Source organism: Nomascus leucogenys, chromosome 16, assembly GCF_006542625.1.
Source record: "Nomascus leucogenys isolate Asia chromosome 16, Asia_NLE_v1, whole genome shotgun sequence".
NCBI classification, from domain to species: Eukaryota; Metazoa; Chordata; class Mammalia; order Primates; family Hylobatidae; genus Nomascus; species Nomascus leucogenys.
This window is the reverse complement of record NC_044396.1, coordinates 34,467,836-34,487,381: the sequence shown is the minus strand read 5'-3', so window position 1 is coordinate 34,487,381 and position 19,546 is coordinate 34,467,836. Positions and strand designations below refer to the sequence as shown.

Sequence of the window (19,546 nt, the reverse complement as noted above, 5' to 3'; positions counted from 1 at the left end):
AAGGGGATGGAAGGAGAGAAAACAGACAACCAAGGGAGAAAAAAATGAGAAAGGAAAAAAGCAGCCAGTGCGTTGGCTCATGCCTGTAATCCCAGCAATGTGGGAGGCTATGGTGGGTGGATCACCTGAGGTCAGGAGTTCAAGATCAGCCTGGCCAACATGGCAAAACCCTGTCTCTACTAAAAATACAAAAATTAGCTGGGCGTGGTGGCAAGTGCCTGTAATCCCAGCTACTCAGGAGGCTGAGGCAGGAGAATCACTTGAACCCAGGAGGCGGAGGTTTCAGTGAGCTGACATCGCGCCCCTGCACTCCAGCCTGAGCAAAAGAATGAAACTCCGTCTCAAAAAGAAAAAGGCGGAAGAAGCAGAGGAGGAAAGAAGGTGAGTCTTCCCCAAGCCTCAGGTAACCACAGCAGGAAAAGTTCATGGAAGCTCTGCCCACCGCATAGTATCAATGTGGCTGCCCAGTGCCAGCCTGCACAGCGTTGTCCCCACATCAGCTCAGGGAAGGAAGTCTTCAGTGGTCCCCTTCTTTTCCCTCTTCCTCCCCACAACCCTACCCCAGATCTGATGCTCTGGGTCAGAGAAAAGAAAAATGGCACCAAGAATCCTTCCTCCTGCCTCTGCTCACTTTAATTCTATTGTGTTTGTGTGTCTCCTCTCTAACTCATCACTAATTCTAGGGAGGCATTTGTTGCTATAATAACACCTACAGGTTCCAGTCTCCGGGACTTATCTTGAGGAAGGCAGGGTTTTGCCTTGTCCATCACTATAGCTTCACACATTTACACACTCAATAAATATTTGTGCAAGGAATAAATGGGCCAGTGAGTGAATGAATGAGGTCATGGGCTTGCAGCCAAGACACACAGGCCCTACTTCCCTGTAGTCTTCTGTTCCTATACTGAGCCTTGCAGCCAAGATGGCTCCAGGGACAACTCTAAGTCACTTTTCATGTATTAATTTATTTAATTCTCACAATCCTCTTGAGATAGATCCTATTATTTCCCCATTTCACAGATGAGAAAATTGTGGCACAGAGAGGTTAAGAAATGTGTTTAAGGCTCACATCTAAATATAGCACAGCCAGGCAACGTCTCCGAAATCAAACTCCTCAGGGCAGCACTCCACTGCCTCTATAACAACACAGATGACAAAGTTCCAGTACTGTTTGCAGCATCTTTCCCATGAATTATTTAAATTTGGCTTTATTTTCCCTTTCTGTCACGAATCATTATGCTCTATGCGAAGTCAGATTTAAGAAAGGAAAAGAGAAACTTTTAGCCCCTTGTATCTGGAGTGACCTCAGGCCATGAGAGAAGTAGGGGGGCCAGGGAGGGCACACAGTGGGTGCAGGGTCACTCTCTGGGTACCATGGCCCCTGGTATGTGTATAGCCTGCTCATTTACAAAGTAATTTCACATCATGTGTTACCAACCTTCACAAAAACTTTGTAAAAGGGTGTTATACCAATTTCATTCATCAGAAAACTGAGGCTCACCGAGGTTAAATGAAGGGAAAATAAATAGTAAGTGACTAAGCAAGGACCCAGCACAGAAGCTATCTTCTGAGGGCTTGGGGGTTTGCATTTTTTGTTTTCCATTTTCTGTTTGTGGTAGAGATGGGGGTCTCACTCTGTTGCCCAGGCAGGTCTTCTGGGGCCCAAGCAATCCTTCTGCCTTGGCCTCCCAAAGTGCTAGGATTACAGGCATCTGCCACCAAGCTTGGCCCATCTGTTTTTTAGGACTTTCTATCAAGCTCAGTTTCATGCTCTTGGGATTAGGGTGCATCCTAAGAGCAAGCCAGGTACCCAGGGCTGTCCCCTCCATGTCCCGGCCCCAGGCCTTGGGCTTGGTGGTGGCACATTCTATTGCCAAGGACCCTCTCCTCACATGAGCCAGACTGCCTGGAGGTCCCAGAACCAGCACCACTTTTTAATACACCCCCAAAATTCAATTTTCATTACTTAGGTAATGAAATAACTTAGAAATTGTTTTTGCCTCCTGCCCCACTTCTGCTAATGTGCGGAAGCACGTAACCCAGCATCCCTGGGACAAAGGCCCCCAATAAATCTAAGTTCCCCTTCCTGGCAACAGTATTCAAGTGCAATATATTCTTTGTTCACAGGCGATTTGCCAATGTTTCTGGCGTTCTATCAGCCTACCATTGTTTGGTTTTACAACAACTTCCACTTCTAAAAGCACAGCATTGCATATACTTACTTTGAACATGAAAGTAAATTAAATTTGCTTTGAGAATTTCACAACGCCCTCTGACACAATGGGGTGTCACAAAAGCAGGCCTGGGATCACTGGTCTGTAGATACAGTGCAGAAGAGAGTAAAATGAAAAATTGACAAATAATATCTACCTAGAGGCCTATGGTTTATAATAATGCACATTGATCTCCTTTTAGGAGGAAAACACATATATATAAACAATTGTCAATGATGTGCAACACATTCAGTAGTGTGGCTTTTTAAATTTGTTTTTATAATAAAAATATAATCATGGTATGCGTTAAATGAAACAGGAAAAAGGAAATAGCTACTCGATCATTAATAAGAGAGCTTCAGGGATCATGTTTCCTTCACTAGCTTCACGGGCATTTATATTTCTACTTCGTTACAAGAATCTGTAATTACAATGCTAGCTGTAATGATGACAGTTAATAGCAAAACACTATTGAGGTGGGAAAATCCCATAAGTCTTAGAGCTGGGGGATCCAGGTTTTAGTTCCACATGTGCTGTCACCTCTCGGAACTCCCATGTCCTCAGGTGTAAACCAAGGATAATGACTCTGTTCTACCTCTCTGTGGAGGAGAATTGTGGCCCCTGAAGAATGTCCATGTCCTGATCCCCAGAACCTGTGAATATGTTATATTACATGGGAACAAGGAATTAAGGTTACAGGTGGAATTAAGGTTGCTGCTCAGCTGACCTTAAAATAGGAAGCATAGCCTGGGTTTTCCGGGTGGACCCAATGTAATCACAGGATCCTAAGAAAGAGTTCGTCAGAACCTGGCCAGCATGGCGAAACCCCATCTCTACTAAAAATACAAAAATTAGCCGGGCGTGTTGGCATGCACCTGTAATCCCAGCTACTCGGGAGGCTGTGGCAGGAGAATCGATTGAACTTGGGAGGCAGAGGTTGCAGTGAGCCATGATTGCACCACTGCACTCCAGCCTGGGCAACAGGGCGAGACTCCATCTTATATGAAAAGAAAAAAAAAAAAGATGTGGCAACGAAAGAAAGGCACAGAGAAATGCACTGTTGCTAGCTATGAGGATGGAGGACGGTGGCAGTGAGGAAAGGTCTGGGCACCTCTAGAAGGTGGAAAAGGCAAGGAAGAGGAGTCTCCACTAGAGCCTCCAGAAAGGCCTGTAGCCCGGCTGACACCTTCATTTTTGCCTGAGGAAACCCATATCAGACTCTGATCTTCAGAACTGTAAGATAATAAATCTGTGGGGTTTTTTGTTTTGTTTTTTTGAGACAGAGTTTCACTCTTGTTGCCCAGGCTGGAGTGCAATGGCACAATCTTGGCTCACTGCAACCTCCACCTCCCAGGTTCAAGCAATTCTCCTGCCTCAGCCTCCCAAGTAGGTGAGATTACACGGATATGCCACCACACCCAGCTAATTTTTTATTTTTAGTAAAGATGGGGTTTCACCATGTTGGTCAGGCTGGTCTCGAACTCCTGACCTCAGGTGATCCACTCGCCTTGACCTCCCAAAGTGCTGGGATTACAGGCATAAGCCAGCACACCCGGCCTAATCTGTGTTGTTTTAAGCCACTAAATTTGGGGTAATCTGTAGCAGCAGCCGTAGAAAATGAATACACTCCTTCACGGAGTTGCTATGAAGGCTGAACCAATGATGTCTATAAGATCTCTCTGCTATGCAAACGTGAGGGATTCGTGTGCCACGCCACAAAGGCGCCTGCTCTGCAAACAGGAAGTCTGGTGGGGGTGGGAGGCAGTAACAGGGACACAGGTGACCATGCAGCAGGATGAGAGCCTCCAGGTTGAGTGTGGGCTTCTTCTCCATGCTCCCACACCAACCTGTGTTTCCTTCTATCCCAGAGCTCACCATTGTGAGTTCTATTTAGCTGTGATATGTTTGTTAATCAAGTTTGGATCTCTAAAACCTAGCACAGTGCTGGCACACACAGGAGGTGCTCAGTGAGTGTTAAGTGAAACACATAAGTGAATGCATAGTGCGTGGAGCCAAACATGGGGCCCATGGGCAATCCACCAAATTGGATGTTCACGTGATTGCCTCTCATGTCCCTCTTGTTTTCCTCTAGTAAGCCATCATTTTCCAAAGAGCATTCCACAACACATGAATGATTTTAGTGGGACGCTCCATAGAAAAGGGGTTCATATAATCAAATTAAGTGGGAAAACACTGCAAATCCTCTCTCTCTCTCTCTCATAGAATGAAAATGCAAATCCACATAACAAAGGCTCTGAAAAGTTCTTTGGTAGAGAAAACTGTCTGATTTACCCCATATTTTCCTACTAATCCCTTTACTTGCGCAACTATTCTAATAAAAGAGGATATGCTTTGGGAACTTCTGCCTTCAGGAAACTGCTGCTTAGGTGACCCAGCTATGACAGAGGGGTGTCTGTCACGCTTGGGCTACAGAAGTGGCTCTCAAACTCCAGTGAGCATCTGAAGCCCCTGGAAGCCTTGCTAGAATGCAGAGTGCTGGGCCCACATGCAGGGATTATGATCCCATGGGTCTGGGTGGGGCTGAGGAACCAGATCCTGATGCTGCTGGTCCAGGACCACGCATTAGGAATCACCAGACAGGGTTGTTGGAGGGGTCCTGTCTTCCCCAACTAGTCTGTGACAGGAGTAATAATCGCCAAGACATCCCCAACAGGAGGGGGATGCCGGGGACCAAAGTCAGGACTTCAAATGCCAGCTGCCCTACCTTAAGTAGAGATTTCTCCTCTCTTCCCAAGCTGACATCTTTTATTTTATGATAATAGGGAAGGAGGCTGTTCAGTACAGATATGTTAAGACACAGTCGCAAACAACTTCCTGCATTGTCCTGGTGTAGAGACCCAGGGCTGGGAAGGGGAGTGCGACAGCCTGGTGCCCCACTGAAAAGCCTGATGTGCTGAAGGAACCCTCTAGCAGTGAGGCACGGCACAGGAGTAGGTGGGCTGCTTTTCCAGATAGGTTCGCACTAGCTTTTAAGAACCACCAAAAACATCCATAATGTCCTACAGTGTCTTCCTCCCCGAGCAGTTTGTGTAGTGTCTCTGCAAAGTGACTGAGCGTAATTTTGTTCTACAGCTGTGTCTGTGAGCAACCACGTCTGAAGCACTGAATGACCTCCCTGTGACCTTAATATGACCGCCATATCAATGGGGTAACAACACTCTGGCCCCTCCATTTGCCACTCCACTACCAGAGTGATCTTCTCCCCTGCAAAGAACACCCCAATGGCTCTTAAGATAAAGCCCAGAATCCCAAATAGGGTGTTCTCTGTGCGCCCCACACGCCGACCTTCCTTTGCCAATCACATGCGGGCCTTGTACTCCCCTATGTTACATAAAAGAGCCAAAGATGCTTATTCCTCACCCTAGGCTGAGACCCTTTAGCTCACAAACATGCTGGCACAAAACTCAAATTTTTAATACATGCAACTGTTTTTAAATAGCCAAACAGGCAGATTTTTAGCCACTTAGGGCCTGCCTGCCTGCACACCTGTGAAACTATACCCAGCATCTGTTGGCCACTGATAGGCCTTGTGTTATCAGACCCCAAGATGCTGCTGCCCTTCTGAGGTCTCAGACCAAAAGACTCCCCACCGTGCTGCCAGATGACCTCACCTTGACATTTAAGGCCCCTTTCCAATCTCCCTTTCCCCCAGGAGTTGCTGTGCCCTCCTCCACAGCCGACCATAAGCCTCTGAACAGTCTCATGCTGTGAGGACGTCCCCTCTCATGCAGCCCTGTCCAAGCACTGCCCAGTAAAGTTCGCTGTGCCACTGCCTCTCATGGATACAGCTTTTCCCTTGATCAGCTCCCAAATCCCTCAAACCCTCTACACCTGGCCATCAGGTTTAACCACACTAGTCTGCCTGCCTGGCAGGCATACCTCAGCCCCATCTCCAGGAAAGCCCGTCCTCCTCCTCCCCCACGAGACTGAGGGGAATCACCTGATTACACCCGCTGAGAGCTCCCTGCACCTCTCACTCGTTTGCTACCAGCTGCACCAATTACTGCAGCTGTAAATCCATTAATTCCCTGGATTATCTGATGATTGCACCCCTCTCACTAGGCTGTGATCTACCTGACAGCAGGCTCCACATCAACTTTTCTCACCATCGTGACCCCAGTGCCAGCCCAGCACCTGGAATCAAGTAGACTCTCAATAAATATTTGTGTGTGGAAAAAAAGAAGGAAAAAAATGGCTTGACAAGGATTGTGTTGACATGAAATATCCATGTTCCTATGAGAAACATAGGGTTTTTGCTATCCTGAGAAGTCAGTGTTTTGCCCTATTGGATTCAATGCAGATCAACACATCAGCTTTTTCATTTATTTCTCTGTGAGCCTTGTATGGTCTCTGGCTCATTAATGAGCCGATTCCTGGCCCCTCTATTGGCCACTCCAAAACCAGAGTGATCTTTTCAAATTACATTAGCCCCAATCCAGTCTTGAGAGGAGAGGCAGGTAAAACGAATCATTAAAAAATAATAATAAAAGGCCAGGCGCAGTGACTCATGCCTGTAATCCCAGCACTTTGGGAGGCTGATGCGGGCGGATCACGAGGTCAGGAGATTGAGACCATCCTGGCTAACACAGTGAAACCCCGTCTCTACTAAAATATACAAAAAATTAGCCAGGCATGGTGGCAGGCGCCTGTAGTCCCAGCTACTCGGGAGGCTGAGGCAGAAGAATGGCATGAACCCGGGAGGCAGAGCTTGCAGTGAGCCAAGATCATGCCACTGCCCTCCAGCCTGGGTGACAGAGCGAGACTCTGTCTCAAAAATAATAATAATAAATAATAATAATAATAAAAGAATCACTTTATCATTGTTTAGAATTCTGTGATTTTTCCACGATTTTCCCACATGTGTGAGTGTGCATAATGAAACAAGAATTGCAGTGGAAGGTGAAATAGCATTATACTTCCTGGACACTTACTGTGCTGTGTGAAATGTCATCCTCCCATCTAAAGTCCTTTATCACCAGCTTGATTGAGTTCACTCAAAACCACAAGCATGCGGTTTATTTCATTACTGAGTCCATGCACAATGAGAATGGGCCATCGAATTATAAAACACACCAAGGGAAGTGAGGGAAAGGGAGGCATTTGCACAGCTGGCCATAATTCCTTTATTAAGCATTTCCTGAGCTTCCTATCTACTTTGGGCAGCCTGGCCCATCCCACTCCCTGCGGTGCATGGAACTTTCCCGGCACAGCATATGGCCTTTTATGGGATGAAGTGGTCAAAAAGTCATCACAGATAACAAAGGCAGCAACCATGAAAACATCAGTACCATAGGTGTGCCCGCAGTCCTGGCCCTGCGGGGTGGAGTACTCCAGGCAGCCAGCTCTCTCTTCTAGGGGTGGGCAGGGCGCCCCACCGTTCTGAGGCTCCTGCTGCACCGAGCGCCTCCGCACACGGGTTGTAGGCTTGCACTGGTCTGCACAACCACTCCAGGGGCTCCATTCCCCCACAAAGCACGGGCGAGCTGAAAAACAGCACAATAGGATGCTCACCTGAGTAAATCTGGCCAGGCTGCCAGGCTGTTCCCGCCAACACAAACAGCTGAGTTTAGCCCCATGTAAACTTCGCCTGGCCCCAGGCCCTGTATCAGGAGACACACACAAAGCCTCAGCAGGTCCCAGTTGACACTGACTCCATCTGCCCACCCTGATGGTGAATTGATAACCTGGTACCCCTTAGAAGCAGCTGGATACCCTGGGATCCTAAATGTGGGTCTGACCCAGGGAAACACACCTAAGGAGATGAGAAGGATGCTTTCAGGGGAATTTCTCATACTCCTTGGGCTGAGATCAGATATTTGCTTTTGTTTTTCCTTGATATTAACTTTATCTGCCCCTGCCCATAACATTTTTATTATAACAAGACATTCTCATCACAGACAACATAAACAAAAAGTATGAAAAAGAAAATGTACTTCACCCACCAACAATCCCATCACGTACCCAGGTCAATTCTTCTCAGCAAATGTGTCTTCATAAGAAACAGGGCTTAGGGCCATGCACAGGGACCCCTATACTTTAAGCTTCTCCTGTTTATTCTATTTTCTTTCTCCATGGCTTGTAGACTCATGAACTATGAGGGCTGGAGTTTAGAGATGAGCCACCAGAGCCCAGAGAGGTAAAGAGTATTCACGGTCACACATGAAGAGGCAGAGTCAGGCCAAGAATCTGGCCCTGGAGTCTTCTTTGTGCTGTTGGTCTATGCTTTTCCATACGATCTGGTCGGCGTGGGGCTCAGCTGGTTTCTCAGCAGACAGCGGTGCACTGGGCTGCTCCCTGGAGTCCAGCAATACGTACTGGGATTCCCCTGATGGACAACTAAAGCCATTCTCCTTCCTTGATTGTGAAGTCCACTTACCAAATCTGAAGATGTAATTTAAAAATGCAGTTTCCTCACCATGACCATAAAATCAATATGGCATCACATTTAACTTTCTCATTGAAAGTTCTAATGTGTCTCAGACTGTAATCAGCTTTTAAATTGAATTATTTCAGGATTTAAAATTAAATATAAGAAAAGGAAAGAACTAGAAGACAGAAGACATGCCCATGACCTAGATGCCAAACATTTTTTTCCCCTTGAAGTGTGATCCACTTTCCTATCATCCTCACACTTTCCAATTCATAGTGTTTCCCACAAGAATTAGCACTCTGACTTCCTTGAGAGCTTGACTTGAACTTCTGCACTCATGGTTTTTGGAGGACATGTGATTTGGCAGCGCATAGCTACCCCCAACATAAAAAGGGTCTCATGCAACATAAACATGTCAGTAATTTTAAAATTTCCATACTAGTTTAAAACACGCTTTCATTCATCAACTAAATGCCCACAGGTATCACATGTCAACTACCTAAAGAAGCCAGAATAAGCCACGTTACAGTTCATTCCCAATATCTGCCACGCATACATCTTTCGGAAAAACACTAACAGGTCACTTCCTGCTTTTGTTGGCTCTTGTTAGCCCTATCCTTTTTATTTTCATGATTTCATAATTTCATTGGCCCATCGAACCAAAAAGCATTTAAAGAGATCCCCTAGGCTGCGAGCTGATTGAGAAGGACTCCTTCTATCCTTCATTATTTCAATACCTCTTTTCTTCCACCTTCAGCCTTGAGTCTAGCTAGTCCTGCTGTGATGTGTTGGGCTTGAACAATACTAAATATTGCATACAAAAGAATGTACTTGTTTCAAATATTAACATCTGGACATCACTATAAAATACACTTTTGCCATAGCATTAACTCAGAACTTAGTAATATGGCCTTGAATTAGACTTGGTCCTTATGGTAAAAGATGACACTGGAGAGGGTTTTCTGACTGAACTCAGCCTCTCAGGATTCCATCGTCATATGTGTCTCTTGTCTAGTATTTGCTTCTTGTTTTTGGTTTGGTCTCACAGTTGAAGTCCTCAAAATTACAGAATCAATCATTGCATCAAGTTGTTCCTATTCGTTAAAGTTTGTCCCTAGCAAAACACTATATCCTGTTTTTCCAATCCATGATTTTAAAAGCTCCATAAAGAGAATCAGAAAGTTGTAGGATCCAGAACAATGACATCTCAATAGCTTCATTATGAGACAAAATAAAAAACACTCACTCAGAATTAGAGGAATAAAAAGGTGTTTCACAAAATATTTTGCGTTGGAAGATTAAATAAATTAAGAAGTATTTATTCCTATTCTGCACCAAAGATTCTATTCTTGGTTAGCTTGTGAACTTTTGATTATTTGGATTGCAAGCCATCATAGATCACAAGAGATCTTTGGTCATGGAGGTTAGGGGAAGTACGGAAACCTCTGACAGATTTATTACAAGTCATTTATTACGGCTGCCTGACACAGATTTCCTTTTGGACGATTCCAATAGTATTCGTATCCCCTTTTGCACTAGCTTATCTAATTCACATCTATTCACAGCATATCAAAATATTCTTTTTACAATCTGGCCTTCTCGATCTTCACTTGAGTTTCACCAGCTGTTAATGGAGCCGATAGACTGTGGCACCTAGGAGCGGCATGGTGGCCTTTGACTCCAAGTTTGTCACAGCTTCTCAGTTGCTTCAGAGTTAGGATTTGATGACATCATCCACCCCTTTTAGGAGAAGAAAGCCTAGATTTAATGGATGCCAGGAAGCTCGGAAAGCTTGCTCTTTTCTTTTCTTCTTTGTTTAAACTCAAGCTAATATTCAGGTTGGGTCTCCCCAGAAGCAGCCCATAAGACATGGATTTAAATGCAAGTAATTTATTTGTGAGGTGATCTCAAGCACCATACAGGAGTTAAGAACAGAGTCAGAGAGAGAGACAGAAGCGAGCACAGACAGAAAATAAAAAAAGCTAAAAGCTCTGCTGAAGGCCTGGTGGGCACCCCTGGCTCTCAGCTCATTGGAGAGTGAGATAATGGATGTAGATTTAGAGTGAAAGAAATTATCAAGTCCTTGCCCACTTACCAACTGGTCCCCTGTTCTCAAGACCTTTCCAGTTATCAGAGATTCCTACCACAGCCAAAGGAGAATAAGTTATATATCTCAGTAATGAATCACACACAAGAGTGCAGCACATTTTCACAGCCCTAATGGAGATAGCCAGTCACGTCCAAGTACAATTACTTTAAAAGATGTATCACTAATTTTTTAAAAGAATAAATGACTTAGACTCCCTCATTTCCTTGGGATTTCATCTGACATCCGAACTCCCTGCTGTGACCTACAAGGTTCTGTTCCTGTGTGACCTGGCCTCTGCCTGACCTTCCACTTCCACCTGCACTTCCCCGCCCACCTCTGCTCCAAGTTCAGCCACACGGGCCTCTTTACCCCTTGAACACACCAAGCTCTTTCCCACACTGGGACCCTTGTACGCATTTTTACTCTGCTGGGAATATTCTCCCCGCACTGGGCATGGCTGGGTCCCACTCACCCTTTAATTCCCAGACTACCTACTTCCTTTTCAGGGAGTCTTTTTCTGGCCAGCTTTTTCTAGTCTTCGCCCAGCCCCACTACACAGACACACACACACAGACACACACACACACACTTATTTCCTCTCAGAGCTTGGTGTTCCTTGGCTTGTAGCATTGTCATAATTCATAATTACATATTCATTTGTTGTGTTTATTATTGATGCCCCTGAGGATCATGATAGTTTTTTATTTCATTCCTGGTGCTTGGCACATGGTAGGTGCTTAATAATATTCATTGAATGAATGAATGAAATGGCATTGGGCATGTTTCCCCTCCTCCCTAGATAATGTTCTACATTGAAACAGACTCTGGGCCGGGCGCGGTGGCTCACGCTTGTAATCCCAGCACTTTGGGAGGCCGAGGCGGGCGGATCACGAGGTCAGGAGATCGAGACCATGATGAAACCCCGTCTCTATTAAAAATACAAAAAATTAGCCGGTCGTGGTGGCGGGCGCCTGTAGTCCCAGCTACTCGGAGAGGCTGAGGCAGGAGAATGGCGTGAACCCGGGAGGCGGAGCTTGCAGTGAGCGGAGATTGCGCCACTGCACTCCAGCCTGGGCGACAGAGCGAGACTTCGTCTCAAAAAAAAAAAAGAAAAAAAAGAAACAGACTCTGATCTGCTCATATTATTAGTTAGAAGCCAAAGCACTGATGGAGGCTCCAGCAAAGGAAGGAAGTGGGGTGGAAGGAGATGAGCGAATCAGAAGCCCCCACAGCCAAACCCATGGGAATTCTTAGCCTGGCCCAGAGTTTGGGCTCTCCTGGCAGCAGTGGCCCCAAGGGTGTCCATCGGAAGGAGCATTGTTTTCTGTGCCTTAAGATCAGGTAGGTCCAAGCTTCTCCTGGCAGCTGCAAGTCCTTTAGATCCATTCTGATCTATTTATATCTCCTGCCAGGACCACATTTGAAAGTAACAAGCTTCTTTACTTTTATTATCTGTGGCACAAAATGGCATTTCCTTTCATTTGATCCAAATTTCCCTCACTCAAGAATTTCAGAACATGGTGAAAAAAAAAAATCCATGCTTACCTTTTCTGTGCCACTCATGGTCTGACATGGTCTGTGCCACTCATGGTTTGGGGAGGTCTCCTTTCCTCCCAGCCAGACTCTTCAAGGTCATGTCTGCCGCTTTTGGACCCATCTTTCTAGGCACTTCTCATCTAGGAGTTACCACTGGACTTTCTCCAGGTCTGTTCGCAGCTCGAGGAGTTGTGCCGGCCAGAGAAAGACACCCTATTCTCAGCCTTCAGGTACCAAAGGGTCATTTAAAAATATATATATATTTTCAAATGCTTTTCTAGGTGATGTCAAATACATGCACACAGAAAGCAACAAAATGAGCCGACAGCCAGAGCCATTCATTTTATAAAGAGAGTTTGGACTATTTTTTCTTCGAGGTGAGGCCTTGTTCTTGTTTTCATGTAGCGGTGTCTCCTTGGTTAATCACAGACACTCGAGCACTCTCCTTTGTAATCTAGCCCTGCCTATTGGCTTTTTGCCATCTAAAAGTTTAAGGCCACCCACAAACAAGTGCTTTCTCCCTCACATTGTTAAGTTCAAATAGTCCTAATCATTCCTAAGGAAATGTTCTTACACCGTACCCACAGCAGTACCCATTTATGCATAGCTATTGTTTCTTCACATTCTGTGGAAGAAAAATAAAACAGCCCTATTATCCCCCAACACCCACACATGCACACCTCATAGTGACACAAATTTAAATATATATCATCTCCCTTTTCTTTTTTTTTTTTTTTTTTGGAGACGGAGTCTTGCTCTGTCACCCACGCTGGAGTGCAACGGCGCGATCTCGACTCACTGCAACCTCCGCCTCCTGCGTTCAAGCGATTCTCATGCTTCAGCCTCCCGAGTAGCTGGGATTATAGGAGCGCACCTCTATGCCTGGCTAATATTTTGTATTTTTAGTAGAGACGGAGTTTTGCCATGTTGGCCAGGCTGGTCTCGAACTCCTGACTTCAGGTGATCCTTCCACCTCGGCCTCCCGAAGCGCTGGGATTACAGGCATGAGCCACCGTGGCCGGCCATCATCTTCCTTTCTCTTTCTCCATGTGTATTCCTCTTTCAGCAGAACCTTGTCAAACTTCTCTGAAAGCCAAATGATACTACATTCCCCAAGTGCCTATTACTCCTTCAGAAAGCTCAAATAAAATGATCAAGACTTTTCTCCCCCTCTTGCAGAAACCATGTTATCTGGCCCCCAAAGGGATTTTTTTTCTTTTGAGACATTTACTGGACTAGTTCCTGAAGTACTAGCAAGATGACATGGGCTGCGTCATTTGATAAATAGAATTTTATACACTATGTAACCCAGGGGAAAAAATGATATGAATAAAAAAGATAATAGTACTTTTTCTTTCTGGGTAACAGGTTTCCAGGTGAGTTGTTTTCTTGTTTTGCGCATTTCTGTATTTTCCAAATTTTCTGCAACAAACATATATTTTATAGTAAAGGAAGGAAAATCTCTTATAAAGGAAATGTGGCTACACCCTGGATGGCAGTGTCGTCTGAAGCCATGGATAACATCACCTGGTGGGGATGGGTGGGACAACTGCTCACATTCTTTTGACAAACACTATTAAGTGGCATCATGGTAGCCACTGGAGCTTATGAAAACAGGCAAGACACACTCTGCCCTTGAGGAGCCCCGAGAAGATGGAGGGAGAAGCCTTGCTCACTCTGCTGGTGTTTATGTGGGGCCTCCCCCACAAAGCACACTGCTTCTCATAAGACCTCATTTCTCTGAGGCAGAAAAACATCATGTTTTGATGTATGGGCTCTGGATCTGGATGACCTGGGTTCAAATCTCACTACACCAGTTATTAGTGTTGTGACTTTGGACAAGTTACCTAACCTGTCTGTGCCTTGCTTACCTCGTATGTAAAATGAGACCAAAATGAAGAATAACATCAGCGGGTTGTGGGATCCAAGTAAGTTAATAACTGTGAAGTGCTTGGGAGATTGCCTGGTATGGCGTAAATGTTAAGTGTTAACAACTTGACCCTCCTTCACTGCTCACCCAGGGCTGCAGCCAAATTCTGCTAAGTCAAGTCCATTTGAATACTGGCTCCAGTCAGGCCCCACTCATTTTTTTTTCTTCAAAGACAAAGGCAATGTCTCTCAGACTGTTCTGGCTCCTGTAAAGCCTCAACTCTCTAAATCATCGTAGACTCTGGCATCTTTCCTTTGGGTGAGTTTGGAGCCCATATTTTCAAGCATGGTCCCTCTTTCCCTCCAGATATGATGTCATCAGGCTTTGGCTAGTTTGTTTCCTAGACTCTCCATAAATCTAGGAGAAGACACCAGCCCATATAGGCTATTCAATATTTGTCCTACTTCACTTGGGTTAATTATTACCCTCTCCTTAAGCTGCCAATCAATGATCTAATGCAACTACTGTTCTATGATCTTAGAAAATGCAAATTCTAGGAACTCAGCTGGAGAATTAGAGATTGGGGTGTTATCCACCTCATAAGCAAGTTTTCCAAGAAGTTTTTCCAGGGCAGGGTAACTTGGATCTGTTCCCCTACTCTACTTTGCCCCATCCCTGGTAAGGCACAGCCAGTGGAGAATTTTCCATCCCTTTTTTAGTGGAGGTGGGAAGGGAGCTGTGATGCTCCCTTGGTGTTGAAACTCACGCCATCATCATAAGGAGATTTCCTGAGATCATTCCAGAACAGATATCTTTGACAGTTTAGTAACTGTATAGATTCAATAACATTTTAGTTTTTACATGAGAAAAAAAGTCTTTTTACTTAGAAAAAGAAATGCCAGTATTTCATCTCTTAGCCACGTAATAACAATAATAATGCATTTATCAAGATGAAAAAATCAGAAGGAATAGAAGTAAAGCACGCTTAGTTACACTGACTCAGTTATATTTTCCATTCACATTGAATGTAATATCACTCAAAAAAGGCTTTAGGCAGCAACAATAGGTAAAATAATGGGTAAGAAGGAAAAGAGGGCCAGGCATCCCGGCTCACACCTGTAATCCCAGCATGTTGGGAGGCCAAGGCAGGCAGATTGCTTGAGCCTAGGATCTGGAGACCAGCTTGGGCAACATGGGGAAACTTCATCTCCACAAAAAATAGCCAGGCTTGGCAGCACATGTCTGTAGTCCCAGCTACTCAGGGAGCTAAGGTGGGAAGATGGACTTGAGCCTGTGAAGCAGAAGTGTGGAGGTTGCAATGAGCTGAGATCACGCCACTGCACTCCAGCCTAGGCAACAGAATTAGATCCCATCTCCAAAAGAAAAAAAGAGAGAGAAAAGAAGAGAGTCTAAGAGGCAGAATGGTTCTATGAGTATAGAGTGGGGGTTCTAAGATGCTGAAACCTGATTTATCTAGGAATAAGTAGTAGCCATAAATTGGCAAATATATGTGGCAATTGGCAGTCTGAAATCAGGCACTTCAGATCTCAGCTCTGCTCATTGGTGTTAGCTTGAGTAATGGAAACCCTTGGAAAGCCTTAGCTGTTCTGTCTGTAAAAATGCTAGTATAGGTCACCAGGTTCTTTTCCCAAATGCTTGAGGCAGTTCAGTCTCAGTACTCAGGACTTCCTGGATCTTAGAAAGGGAATACAGTCTATGTACCTTATTTGGGGTGTCCCCCTCTCCTCAGCAGGGTCTGGAGCAGATCCTTGCAAAATATATTAATATTTTTGAGGCAAAATATAAACAAAGATTATCAATATCCTTCTATCAGTGCAAGTCAGGTGAGATTTTTGCCACCAAATGAGTTACGAAAAAGCTTTAAAATGTTAGCACTTTTTAGATTGGGATTGTCATATGGGTTTGTGGACCTGACCTGCCTTTCTTAACAATTGTTAGGATGGCCAGGCATGGCAGCTCACACCTGTAATCCTAACACTTTGGGAGGCCAAGGCAGGTGGATCAATTGAGGTCAGGAGATTGAAACCAGCCTGGCCAACATGGTGAAACCTTGTTTCTACTAAAAGTACAAAAAATTTAGCCAGGCATGGTGGCAGGTGCCTGTAATCCCAGCTACTCAGGAAGCTGAGGCAGGAGAATCGCTTGAACCTGGGAGGCGGGGGTTGCAATGAGCCAAGATCACACCACTGTACTCCAGCCTGGGTGATAGAGTGAATGAGACTCCGTCTCAGAAAAAAAAAAAAAAAAAAAAAAATTGTTGGGAGGATTAAATGAGACAAAGTATTAAGTATCTGGCACATGGTGTGAGTTGAATAAAATGTACTTATGATTTAATATTAATGAATACAAATTATAGCAATATGTTGTCAGAAAATTATGATGTAAATATTTAATCAAATAAAACATTCTCCGCTGTCCGCCAGTGCTAAGAGCCAACCAACAGCACATTTGCTACCTAAATGTCTACCACATACCAGGTGCAGTGCTCTGGGCTTGCCAGGCGTCGCCTCCTTCTGTCAACTCCACAGTCCCACACAGTGGTTTCATCTCCCCTGCCCCCACTTTTTTTTGAGACACGGTCTTACTCCGTGGCGCAGGCTGAAGTGCAGTGGCATGATCACAACTCACTCACTGCAGTCTCTACCTCCTGGGCTCAGGTGATCCTCCCACCTCAGCCTTCTGGGTAGCTGGGACTACAGGTGCACCACCACACCCAGCTAATTTTTGTCTTTTTAGTAGAAACAGGGTTTCGCCATGTTGGCCAGGCTGGTCTCAAACTCAGGCAATCCATCTGCCTTGGCTTCCCACTGTGCTGGGATTATAGGCATGAGTCACTGATGCCTGGCAGTATCATTCCCCTTTAATGAGGTACTTTAGGCCCCACGAGGGTGACTTCTCCAAAGTCACAAAGCCAAATGGCACCAGGGTAAAGGCTGAACCCAGGATTCTGACTTCAGAGGCAAAATTGAGGCATTCGGGTTACTTCTGGGATTAAAAAAATCACAAATAAAAAACAAATATTTGAGACTTAGACTCTGTGAGAGGGAAGGCTGCATTCCAGGAGTTGCCCTGAACCAGTTTCCAGCTGCCAGGTCAGCTCTGAGCCCGGGAGGCAGGCGGTGGCCGCCCTGCCCGGGAGCCACAGTCGGCATGGTTGTGGCACGGGTCCAGGGCTGAGCACGCTGGGCCTCTCGGCTCCGGGCCCTCTGCTCTCACCCTCAGAAGGGCAGGCTTAGTCCCACCAAGTGGCCACCTTCCAACTGTCTTTATTTTCCTCCTCCCTTCGCAAGAAACTTCAGACACAGAATTTCTCAAGATGGAGCTTTTCAGTCCCGCACCTGCTTCCTTATAGGCCTGCAAGGTCCTCTGTTGACTCTGCCACAGGGTATTGAGGGCTTCAGAATATGCTCCTTTTAAAATTCAATCTGACACCATCTCCTTTTCCCCCACTCACAGCTCTTCTCTGGGGCACACACAGTGATTTCTGAGATCTTCACAAGACAGCAGGCCGTCTCACCGCTTCCATACTTACCCACTAAATCCCCACTCCAAAACCATAGGCTCTTTGTCTCACTATTCTACCGCCTAGACTGAAAATAAGCAATTTCTTTTTGACCAAATAGAGACTGAGGGTTTTGCAATTCCTTGGAGCACTGTTAGGTCTCACTAGAAAGCAAGTTCTTCTCGAGACATTTGCCTTGTCTCTCCTCATCCCTCTTATGTGCCTGAATCTCTCCAGATCTGGCTGCCTCCAGCATCTGTCCTGTTCACCATTTTGGCCTCAAGGCCTAGCACAGGGCCTGGCACAAGCAGGTGATGCCCACAGTAACTGCTGGATTGTGACATTGGGCTTCCCTCCTACAGCCTGCCTCTCCCTCCTCCAGCAGGCCTCTTCCTCATTCTCCAGGCCCAGGATCGCCCATTACTTCCTCAGGTGAGTCTTCCTTGAATTCCTTGGGTCTTTTAAGAGCTCCCTTCCAGGTCGGCTCCTGGATCACCTATTTCAGTGCTAAGTGTGTCGAACAGGGGTTTGCACAGGTTGCCCAGCTAGAGTAGAAAGTCCTAGAGAGCAGAGACTGCATCTTCGTCACTTCTCTATCCCTGCGCTTACCACAGATCAGGGGACATTAACTGGGTCACAGGAATTCCATAATTACCTTTAAAACGTACGCAAGCCCCTCATGAGAGAGAGGCTTTGCTTGAGTTATGCAGGAAAATGAGGCCGACAGTTTAGGATGCTGTGAGGAGAAGCTGGAGACACCTGGCTCAAGGGCACTGCATTTCCTAAATAGCTGACTCTTCCATCTTACTTTAGTGGTAAAATACTCTGACCTTAGAGCCAGAAAGGGAAAGAAGCTTATCAAAAAGCTTTATCAAAAAGAATATCAATATTCACAGGTAAATCATTAGCTTTCAACCAGGGTCAAAAAATCTTAATGCTTTCGACTGTGTTCTTTCAGCATCGGGCCTGGCCACGGGCTGAAGCCCTCTTCAAACAGCGCAGAGGCAGGAGGGGTGCTCCCTGCCACTGGGTATCCGGTTGCCCAGGGAATGGCATAGCCCCAGAAAATGCTGAGGCTCCCACACATCGGGATCCTTCAGCTCGAACCCTAATATCTGTGTGGCTTTGGGGATGATGTGATTAACAGGAGCAGGGCGACTTACTTCCATGGCTGGCTTCTCTCAGGTACACCTTGTTCCTCAGGGCTGTACTCATCATTTGTTCCTTTATCTTTTAATCCAATTAAACCAGCTTTTATTGAGCCCTTACAGGGACGAGGAACTGTGAGAAACTGTGGGAAATTTAAAGTTGAAAAAGACTGACCCTAAAGGAAAACCAGCAAGATTACAACATAATAGGGACCTCGAGATAAAATCCTTGTCATGCTGTATAGAGAAAATTAAACTCCAAGAACATACTGTACACCTCCTAGGAGAAAGAGGCTGTGCTACATTTTGGGGTCCAGAGATGAGGACACCTTCAGATTTTTAAGACCTTGCTCTCCAGAAGAAAGTATTAATACCTTCCCAGAGCACGCCCTTGGCACAAAGTGGGAAGATTACACAATTCTGCCCTCATCAGCCCTCACCAGCCCCAAAGATCCCCGAGGGTTAACAGAATGAAGGTGGTGGAGCCTGGCCCAGAGGCATGCCCGTTATCTGTCAGTGCCATCTCTGCCGGCCAGAGGTGGCCCTATCCAGCTGGAGTTCCTGAGTCGGAGATTTCGTCGCCCGGCTCCCTTCCAGGAGAACAGCGGGATCCAGCCCTTCCATCCGGGCTCTGGTCTGTCTTGGGGGTGGGGAGACACTTCGATGTCTAGGAGGGGACTGGGAGACCCTAGGATGAACGGAGCCGGGCGTACCTGGATGGCGATGGTGGGGATGGGTGGGGATGGGTGGGGATAAAGGGGCTGAAACACAAGGAG

General features: G+C 45.8%; 1 protein-coding gene across 1 annotated transcript in view; it reads right to left on the bottom strand.

Moving 5' to 3' along the window:
- SBSPON (somatomedin B and thrombospondin type 1 domain containing) overlaps positions 1-19,546 on the bottom strand; it is a 28,146-nt gene that overhangs the window by 8,071 nt on the left and 529 nt on the right. Inside the window, exon 2 of the mRNA XM_012496055.2 lies at positions 7,523-7,717. Within this exon, the coding sequence (XP_012351509.2) occupies positions 7,523-7,717 (195 nt within the window). The remainder of the gene's footprint in view (positions 1-7,522; positions 7,718-19,546) is intronic.